General features: G+C 35.0%; 1 protein-coding gene across 1 annotated transcript in view; it reads left to right on the top strand.

Moving 5' to 3' along the window:
* CNTLN (centlein, centrosomal protein) overlaps nucleotides 1-11,227 on the top strand; it is a 263,928-nt gene that overhangs the window by 190,767 nt on the left and 61,934 nt on the right. The window contains exons 18-19 of the mRNA XM_014542362.1: nucleotides 3,897-3,990; nucleotides 4,088-4,311. Of these exons, the coding sequence (XP_014397848.1) occupies nucleotides 3,897-3,990; nucleotides 4,088-4,311 (318 nt within the window). The remainder of the gene's footprint in view (nucleotides 1-3,896; nucleotides 3,991-4,087; nucleotides 4,312-11,227) is intronic.

Raw genomic sequence — 11,227 nt, 5'->3', positions numbered from 1 at the left:
GAGCAGGCCTAAGCCAGCAGGTCGTTATCTCCCGAGGGGTCCCAGACTGCGAGAGGGCACAGGCTGGGCTGAGGGACCCCCCCTCCCCCCTGAGTGCACAAATTTTTGTGCACCGGGCCTCTAGTATAATAATAATGTAGTATGAACTACTCTGAATAAATTTATATACATTGTTTGTAGTCAGAAAACAAATGTTGACCAAATTGTAGCAATTGTGATTTGAAAATATTAGAACTTCTCTATAACCCCAAAGATAACCATTATTTTAACTTTAATTTAATCCCCAACTACTTTATTTTATCGTTATATTATGGTTAATTTTATCTATTTTTGAATTTTATAGATTCTGTATAGTATATCTTCTTTTATGTCTGTCTTTTTGTTCAATATTGGGTGGAGTTCATTCACTTTTATTGTTGTATATTATACTTCATTGTCTGACTATACTTCATTTTATCCATTCTGCTGAATTTTGGGTTGCTTCAGTTTGGGTTTCTTGCAAATAATATTGCAATGAATATTCTTGTACGTGTATTCTATTGCATAAGTGTGGGCATTTCTGTAATGAAATACTAGGCATGAAATTACTACACCATAAGTTATGTTTTTCTAAGATTTTAATTGATAATGGTATTTTCCAAGTGTTGCACCAATTTGTTATATCTACTAGCAGATTCTGAAAAATTTTACTGCTCCTCATCAACACTTGGTATGTTGGTATTTCTCATCTTAGGCACTTTTGTATGTACGTTAAGGTATATCATTGTGGGTTTATGTTTTCGTAATTACTGATGAGATGTTAAGTACTTTCTCATGATTATTGACCATAAGGGTTTTTTTAGTAAATTGCCTCTTCAATTCTCTGCCCATTTTAAAAATGAGTTGTCTGTTTTTTTCTTATTTATTTGTAGAAGTTCTTATATATGCTATTTTGGAGCCTTTGGTTGGTTATACATATTGAAGATGTCTTGCTGTAGTTTTTGAGGAACAGATCATTTTCCTAAATTTAATTTAATTTAATTTAATTTAATTTAATTCATCACCATTTATTCCCTCTATGCCCTCTTCCACCTTCCCCACCCCCCACAATCACCACACTGTTGTCCATGTCTGTGAGTTCGCTCTCTCTTTTTTTTCTTTTTTGCTCAATACCTCTCCCCCCACCCCAACAATTCCCCTTCCCACCAGACCTGTCTGCTTGGTCTCTATAAGTCAAGGAAGAGAACATCTTAATTCTAATGTCATCAGTATTAGAAAATAAAATAATCCAGTTAGAAAATGGGCAAACAATAAGAACAGACATTTCACCAAAAAAGATAAATGGATGACAAGCATATATATATGTATGCATATGTACTTGTATGTATGTGTGTGTATATATGTATATATATGTATGTGTATATATAAAGATGTTCAACATTATTAACAATTAGGGGAATGCAGATTAAGACCCTGATGGATCCTCACTGTGTGGCTTAGTTGGTTGGAGCATTGTCCCATACACCAAAAAGTTGTGGGTTTGATTCCTGGTCAGGTCATATACCTAGGTTACAGGTTGGCTCTCAGGACATGGCTGGTACTGGAGGAAACCATTCTCAATGTTTAATGTTTCCCTCTCATATCTCTCTCTCTCTCTCTCTCTCTCTCTCTCTCTCTCTCTCTCTTCCTCTCTTTAAAACCAATAAAACAAGTACCCATCAGTACATGAGTGATAAAAAAAGCTGTGGTACATTTACACCGTAGAATACTATGCAGCAGTAAAAAAGAAGTATCTCTTACCCTTTGAGACAGCATGAAGGGACCTGGAGAATATTATGCTAAGTGGGTGCGGGGCTAGAAGGGGTTCATGGGAAAAAATGGGCGACATCTGTAATACTTTCAACAATAAGGATTTTTTAAAAATAAAATCAATAAAGCATGTTCTCAGATGAGGACACACATCTACTAGAATAGTTAAAATAAAAAATAGTGAATATACCAAATACTTGCAAGGATGTAGTGAAACTGGATCTCTCATACATTTCTGTGTGACTATAAAGTGGTACAGCACTCTGAGAAACAGTGGGCAGTTTCTTCAAAACAGTAATCATATACTTATCATACAAACCAGCCATCTCCACTTGAGACTTATTCCACAAAAATGAAAGTTTATGTTTACAAAAAAAAACCTATACATGAATGATCATAACAGTTTTATTTGTAAAAGGCAAAAGCTGGCAACAACTAAAACTTTCTTCATTAGCTGAATTGTTAAACTGTGATACATCTATTCCGTGGAATACTGCTCAGCACTAGAAAGTACAAATTGTTGTTACACAATGTCTTAGCTTTGTTACCTCAAATTTATCAGTTTGAGTTTGGTCTTAGGCTTTTTTTTTTCCTGTCTGTGTTGCTATTTAACTAGAATTTCAAGGTCACAAGGGATTATCAGTTGTTCTGTATTTTGTTGTTTCTTGATTCCTGCTTTACTTCATTTTTGGCCTTAGAATTTCTCTTATTATTTACCATATTGCAAAGATACTTCAACTGTGTTTGTTTCAAAGTATGAAATTTTTTCTGAAGTCCTTTTTTATTTTAGTTCTAGTTAATTTAATAATAAGTCTAGTGACTAATATTTAAATTTGGTAATAATGTTTTGGATCTTTTTATAGTGCTCAATAATAGCACTTAAATATTAATTGAATCTTAGTAAAGCACTGAAACTTTTAAAAAATACATTTTATACACTGTTGATGAGGACAAGTTCAAATAAGACATTTCAAAAATATTTTGAGAAATGACATATAGTTTAAAGGAAAATGATTACTTCAAAGGAAACTAACCCTTAGATAGGGGTTTTTGGTATTTGTGTTAACAAATCAGTTTTATTACTTTAGAACCATTCCTTGTATATAATATAATATAATTTATGTATTCATCAATATAGGGCTCATTGTCAAAGTAACATTGGGCCAAATTTACTTTTTCTTTTAATTTTTACTATAATTATTTATTTGTTCCTGAGTTGGATCTTTGAAAAATGATTGTTTTTAAAGAAGTAGTTTAGATTAGTCTAGATCCATGGTTGGCAAACTGCGGCTGGCGAGCCACATGCAGCTAGCTCTTTGGTCCCTTGAGTGTGGCTCTTCCTAAGCCTTAGGAGTACCCCAATTAAGTTAATAACAATGTACCTACCTATATAGTTTAAGTTTAAAAAATTTGGCTCTCAAACAAAATTTCAATCGTTGTACTGTTGATATTCGGCTCTGTTGACTAATGAGTTTGCCGACCTCTGGTCTAGAGTAATATTGCTCCTTTCCCTAGCCAATAAAGTCTTAAACAAGACCACATATTTTATTATTAGGATTTATAATATTTGAAACAGTCTATTTAAAATTTTGCTTTGGGGAAGCTTTTTTAAACTGATGAAATATTTTGGAACAAAAGTCAACATAGCTTTATTTTATTTAACTTTAGTGTATTGAAATGTCATGAGGAAAACATGCAGCTTCAAGAAAACTTGCTTTATGATCATCAACATTATTTTAGCTTCATTTGCCAGAAGGAGTTCATCAGTCAGAAAACAGTATTTGAGAAAAGGAACCTAGATTCCCTTAAATATTTTATTTTTGTTGCTTTTACTGTATTTCCCCCTAGGTTTACAAATGGTCCCTAGGTTAAATTACTAGTACTACTTTGTGGTTGACTTTTGTATTTGTATCTTCTGCCCTCTAGGGCAGTTTTAGTGTACACATTATGTTCATTTATGAGTTCTGGTGTCAATTATAGAATTTTATTGTCTAGGCTTTTAACTGCATAAACAAATATATTTTCAAGTAAAGAAATATTATTTATCATGTTAGCTCACTTGATATTTTTGAGTAACAATCTAATTTTTATGAAACCTTCAAATTTAGGATTATTTTCATTACAAGAATGCCAAAAGGCCAACTTTTCAAAAGAAGAATGGTAATATTCAAAAGAGTTCACATACAACAGGTCCTACCAGAGGTAAGAATGCATATGTAATTAATAGTGTCTTTGTGATTTAATGTGATTTAAAAATATTATGAAAAACATTATTTATATAACAGTTATATTTTCTCAGTTTACAGAGAAAAATTAAAAAGTATATCTGCCCAGAAATCAAGTAGCAATGTTATTTTATTACGAGAAAGAATTATATCCTTGCAGCAACAAAACAGTGTACTTCAGAATGCCAAAAAAACAGCAGAATTGTCTATTAAAGAATATAAAGAAGTCAATGAAAAGCTCCTTCACCAGCAGCAAGTATCTGATCAACGATTTCAGACAAGCAGACAGACAATAAAGGTAAAAGGAAATAAATTATAATAGACTATATTCTAAAAGTATATATTTCCTTTTACATGTTTTGTTTGGTTCATATTTGTGTTAGACATATCTATGAGTTAAAAAAATTTTCTAGGCACTACTAACTAATATAATTAGTTTAATACCTAGATTTCTTTAATAAATTCATATTAAGGAACAACCTTTATCAGGAAGACAACTCCAAATAAAAAAGACAAATATTTTACTAGCATTCCTTTTGACATCTATCATTTTTATATATTTTTTGCATTATACCTTAGATTTTAAATGCAGGCTATATAAATGCATATAGCTTGCCCATTTGCCCATGTATAAAAGTTTGAATTTATCATTATAAATTACATTGTTAACTGACAATTGCCTCAGTTCCTGTTTTCAAATACTAGTTTAAAATGTGAAGGTTTTAATATAAATATCTATATTAATATGTTCCTATAACTTATTTGTGATTCTTTTATTTAGGTGAATTGAGTTTTCTGTAACAATTTTTAGATATATTATACATTATTGCTGGTTATCATATTTAATCTTAGAGTAAATGAAAAAGAAAAGATTGTTTCTTAAGTCTCCATTCCTAAAGGCATTTGTTTGTATAAGGAATGAATTTTGGAAATTTGTTGTTTTAGAAGGATTCTTTCACACATTTTAGAAAATAATTTTTAAATCACAATCACAAAATGTTTAAATTATACTTAGATTCTCTACTTCTAACATCTAATGCTTTAATTCAAGCAATACTCAGAAATGTTTTAACTATAAAGGACTTAATATTATACTTGTATACCAATAACAGGTGTTTTGGCTTTATTTCAAAGTAGCCGTATATCCTAACTTGATCTATGTTCTTTATATATATGTTGGTTAATAATGACATTCAATTAATCCATATCCTTGCTGATTTTCTATCATCTATTATTGAAAGTGAAGTATTGAAATCACCCATTATTTCTTGTAATAACTTCAGTGAGACATAATTTACATACCATACAATTCTCTCAGTTAATTCAGCGGTTATTACAATACTGAAAAATTTGTGTGACAATCACCAAAATCAATTTTGAACATTTTTATAACTTCAAATATAGACCCTGTACCCATTAGCTATCATTCTTCCATTCCACCATCTCTCCTAGCCCTGAGCAACCACTAATCTATATTCTGTCTATGTGGTTTTACCTAGTCTAGATATTTCATATACATGGAGTCATGCAATACGTGACTTTTGTGTCTGGCTTCATTCATTTAGCATTATATTTTCAAAGTTTTCCATGTTGTAGAATGTAGGAATTTGAAAATGTACTCCTCCATAAAAGCAATAAAAACAGGCAAAAATAGAGTCAACATTTTCATAGCATTGGGTATAGAATCTAGTCTTCTAAGTGTTGATGTAATATTTAAGGCAATTAATTGATGACTCGAAGTTACAAGTTTCTAAGACATGGATTTCTTATAAAATGATTGAAGATCAAATAAAAGTATTTTACATGAAAACGATAAAGCATTTTATTGAGACTTTGTGAACGTTGAGGAACACTTACATTCCTCTCTGAAACTGGAAATGATCCAAGAACTTGCAACAATCTAGGGAGAGTTTATTAAAAACAGACAAATAAACAAACAAAAACTCAACTACAAACAGGAAACTTTGTGGCATTTTAATTTGCCTTAGTTCCATCCCCACTCTCCCAGCTCAGTAGCAGCCTGGCAACTTCCAAAAGAAGCCTATTGGAGCTGGAGCACTTTCAAAGCTCTGTTCCCAAATAATTGTCATCTTTTGACCTGTCTGATGGTTCCTTAATAGACCCCTGTAAAGAGATGACTGGGATTGCTTTCAGTGTGAACCATCTTTTTCCTGGGGGAGAAGAGGGAGCAGTGGGGAGGACATGGTGTTATCAAAAACTATTATAGGCAATTGTTTAAACTCTAGTTGGCCTGAGAGGATGGATTCTAGTTTAGGTCAAGCAATATATTAACTAAATGGCTTAAAAGGAAAAGCTGTGGAATGAGATATTCATAAGAGTTTTGAATGGCTCTGACACGTTCCTGGGAATCTGGAGGACACATGCCCATTAGTTAAGGAATGGGTAAATAAATTCTGATCTATGCCTACAAGGGAATATTGTGAAAACACAAGAGAATAATGAAGTATTGATATATGTTACAATATGGATGAACATTAAAAACATTAAATCTAATGAAAGAAGCAAGTCACAAAAGAGTACATATTATGTGATTCTATTTATGTGAAATATCCAGAATAGACACAGAAAGAGAGAGAAAGTAGATTACTAAATGCTATGGACTGGGAGGGATAGAGGAGTATAGGAGTTATTGCTAAAGGGTACAGGTTTCTTTTTAAAGTGATGAAAATGTTCTGAAATTGACTATGGTCATATTTGAATATATTTGTGAATATAGTAAAAACATTGACTTGTATACGTTAAATGAGTGAATAGTGTGGAATGTGAATTTATATCTCAGTAAAACATTTTTTAAATATTGGTTTTAAGTAGGAAAACAAAAGACAAGCAGTAGTACTATATGAATTTTGCTGATAATTCATCAGTAACAATAATGTAATAAAAATTATTATTAAAATTAATAAAGCCTACTGCTGAGATAAAAGTTTATTAGGTAAATGTTATGGTGAATTGTAAGAGCCATGTAACATTTTTAGGTATGTAAGTAATATATGATTACATGAAACATTTCAATTATTATTAAACTTGACAAAGTAAGTATGTTTAAGGTTAATTGTCTTAAAGTTAGTTTCTAATTAAAACAATGTATGTTCTTTTCCTTACATATTCAATTCTCTATTGCAAAAATGAATAGGGAATATATTAAAGCTAACAGTATTGACTACCTTTTCCACTTTGAATGCTCAGTTCTTTAACTTAAGAGAGTTACTCATATTTCATCTGAAACATTTGGAAAATGAGTCCTAATCTTAAGAATAGCAAGATGAAAGGTCAACCTTTTTTGTTCCAATAATACTACTTAAGTGTATTATGACCATGGAAACTCCTTTATAGTCACATCTGTGTCACCATACAGATGTAAACAGCATTGACTCACAGAGGCAAACTAACAGAATCCATATTAAAAGGGAAAATAAATGTGCCCATAAGTGCACATTTTAGAATTTCTTTTGAATGTTTTATTTTAAGTAGCAAGTAATTATATATATATATCAACTGATAGATAACAAATGTAAATATTTGTGAAATTTTACATACTGTAATACTTCTTCTCTAAAAAGCTCTCTCCTGAAATACTGTGTTTAGAAAAACAGAATAATCCTTATGATTCATTTATATGAGCTGTGTTATTCTCTGTGTTTATTTAAATAACAAAATGGATTTCAAGAGATGTATTATCGTTATAGATTGACTTATCCCCACCCCAATCATATATTGAAGTCTCAGTCCCCAGTGTTATAGCATTTGGAGAGGGGTTTGTGGGGAGGTGGTTAGGTTTAGGTGAGGTTATAAGGAAGGGGGTCCTCATGATGGGCTTTGTGCCCTTACAGCGGTTCTCAACCTGTGGGTCGCGAACAATGAAAATACATCCTGCATATCAGATATTTACATTACGATTCATAACAGTAGCAAATTACAGTTATGAAGTAGCAACGAAAATAATTTTATGGTTGGGGGTCACCACAACATGAGGGACTGTATTAAAGGGTCGCGGCATTAGGAAGGTTGAGAACCACTGCATAAGATGAGAAGAGACACCAGAGCTCTCTCTCTCTTCACCATGGGGGGACAGAGTGAGAAAGTAACTGTCTGCAAGCCAGAAAGAGAACTCTCATCAGAATTGGACCATGCTGGCATTGTGATCTCATAGTTCCTGTCTCCAGAATTGTAAGAAATTATTATGTTTTTTAAAGCACCCCGGCACATGAAATTCGTGCATTGGTGCAGTCCCTAGACCTAGCCTGCAATCAGGGCCATCTTCCCTGGCTACCAGCAGCTTGCCCTCCCCCCCCACCCGGGTTCCCAGTTTGCCATCAGGCAATTGGAGCCTGACGGCCAGGGTGAGGGACCAAGAGGTCGGCCATTCCACCCACTCGCCAGCCCCAGCCCCGCCGTGGGTCACCCTCTGTGTGTGGGGTGACCGGCGGGGCGGGAGCTTTGGTCTGGCACCACCCGCATCCCCTGCCATCCACCCCCGGGTCCCCATTCGCCATCGGGTGATCAGAGCCTGCCAGCCAGGGGGAGGGACCAAGAGGTCAGCATTCTGCCCGCTTGCCAGTCCCAACCCCTGCCACGACCTACCCCGGTTCCCAGTTTGCCATCAGGAGATTGGAGCCTGATGGCTGGGGAAAGGGACCAAGAGGTGGTCAATGCACCTCATAGTGACTGGTTGAGTGGTCATTCTGGTCGTTCTGCTGTTTTGGTCGCTGGGCTTTTTATTATATAGGACTAGAGGCCCAGTGCACGAAATTTGTGCACAGGGAGGGGGGGGGGTCCCTCTGCCCAGCCTGCACCCTCTCCAATCTGGGACCCTTTGGGGGATGTCCGACTGCCAGTTTAGGCCCAATCCCTGTGGGCAATCCGGGACCACTGGCTCCTAACCGCTCACCTGCCTGCCTGCCTGATTGCCCCTAACCCCTCTGCCTACCCGCCTGATCACCCCTAACTGCTTTCCTCTGCTGGCCTGATCGCCCCTACCTGCTATCCCCTGCTGGCCTGATCGCCTCTAACTGCCTCTGCTATGGCCCCCGCCACCGTGGCTTTGTCCAGAAGGACATCCGGAAGACGTCCGGTCTAATTAGCATATTACCCTTTTATTAGTATAGATTATAGCAACCTGAATAGATTAATACAGATTTTAGTATTGGGAGTTGGATGGCATTTTAACATACCTAAAATTTGGAAGCAACTTTGGATAATGGGTAGATTCTGGAAGAGTTTTGAATTGCATACTGGAGATTTGGACATTAAGGGCATTCTGGAGAGGTCTCAGGTGTAAATGAGGAACATGTTATTAAAAGAACAGAAGAAAGGGAATTCTTTCCTTGGCTGGACTGTGTTCTAGTGTTTTTCAGAAGGTAGAACATGTAAGCAGTGAATTTGTATATTTTTATTAAGACTTTAATTTGTTGGAGCTGCTCTAGGTTTACAGCAAAATTGAGGGGAAGCTACCAGGGTTTCCCATATAACTCCTGCCCCTATACATGCATAAATTCCTCCATTATCACTATCCCTCCCAGAGAGGTACATGTATTATAATTGACAAATCTACATTGATACATCATCATCAAACAAAGTCCATAGTTTACCTTAAGGTGCTGTACATTCTTTGGGTTTGGACAAATGTGTAATTTGTCCAAATTATACATTTCACTGACCTAAAAATCCTCTGTGCTATGCTTATTTATCCCCCTCTCCAATCCCTGGCAACTGTCTCCGTAGTTTTGCCTTTTCAAGAATGTTATATACAGGCATACTTTACAAATATTGGTGTTGGGTTCCAGACCACCATGATAAAACAAATAATACAATAAAGCAAATCATAATTTTCTTGCTGGTGAAGGGTCTTCCTTCAGTTTGTAAAAATATTCAACATCTGAGAAGCACAATAAAGCAAAGTGCAATAAAATGAGATATTGCTATAGTTGGAATCATACAATATGGATGCTTTTCAGATTGGCTTCCTTCTCTTAGTAAGCACTTAAGGTTCTTCCTTAAGTGCTTATGTCTTTTCATAGCTCAGGAGTTCATTTCTTGAAAAAAAAATTTTTTTTATTGATTTGAGAGAGAGGAAGGGATAGAAATATCAATGATGAGAGAGAATCATTGATCAGGTGCCTCCTACATACCCCTTACTGGGGATCAATACTCCAGCCTGGGCATGTGCCCTGACCAGGAATCAAACTGTGACCTCCGGTTCATGGTCGACGCTTGACTACTGAGCCACACCAGCTGGACAGTAGTTCATTTCTTTTAAAGCTGAATAATAGTCCATTGTTTGGATGTTCAGAGTTTATTTATTCTCCTAGTGAAGGTGATCTTGATTGCTTCCATGCTCTGGAAATTAAGAATAATGCTGCTATAAACATCTGTCTGCAGGTTTTTGTGTACGCATAGGTTTTCAGTGCTTTGGGGTAAATACTAAAGAATGTAATTGCTGGATCATATTGTAAGATCTGCTTAGTTTTGTAAGAAACCACCAACTGTCTTCTAAAGTCTGTACCATTTTGAATTCTCACCTGCTATGAGTGAGAATCCTATTGCTCTACATTCTCACCAGCATTTGGTGTGGTCAGTATTCTGGATTTTTGCCACTCTAATAGGTGTGTAGTGATATCCTATTGTTATTTTACTTTACATGTCTCTGATGACATGATATAGCACATCATTTTTTATGCTTATTTGTCATCTGTTTATCTTCTTTGGTAAGGTATTTGCTTGAGCCTCTCACCCATTTTTTAAATTGGATTGCTTGTTTTCTTACTGCTGAGTTTTAAGTGTTCTTTGTATATTTTGGATAATAGTCCTTTATCAGGTATGTCTTTTGCAAATATTTTCTCCCAGTCTGTGGCAGAATGAGTCTTCTCTTTCTCTCAACATTGTCTTTCGCAGAGCATAGTACATTCTCGATAAAAGGATGCGTTTTACCAAGTCACTTATATTATAATGCATATTTTTTTAAGCCTGGTTCATGTATCATTTCCTATATGCAACATTTCCCAGAGCCTTTTCTTTTTTTAAGTTTAGCATAAAATAAAGGAAGAATTCTGTTGTAATCTAGTAAGTCTGATGTAGTAATTTGATGTGTAAATGAAGTATACTATAGGCTTTTGTGATTAGGACCTGGAGAATGAATCTGAAAGTTAGAAGTGGAAGAGCCAGATATACATAGGTCAAGAATGAATATCCATTCA

Source organism: Myotis brandtii, unplaced genomic scaffold, assembly GCF_000412655.1.
Source record: "Myotis brandtii unplaced genomic scaffold, ASM41265v1 scaffold30, whole genome shotgun sequence".
NCBI lineage: Eukaryota > Metazoa > Chordata > Mammalia > Chiroptera > Vespertilionidae > Myotis > Myotis brandtii.
Note: the sequence above shows the minus strand (reverse complement) of the source record. Positions and strands in the feature narration are given on the sequence as shown.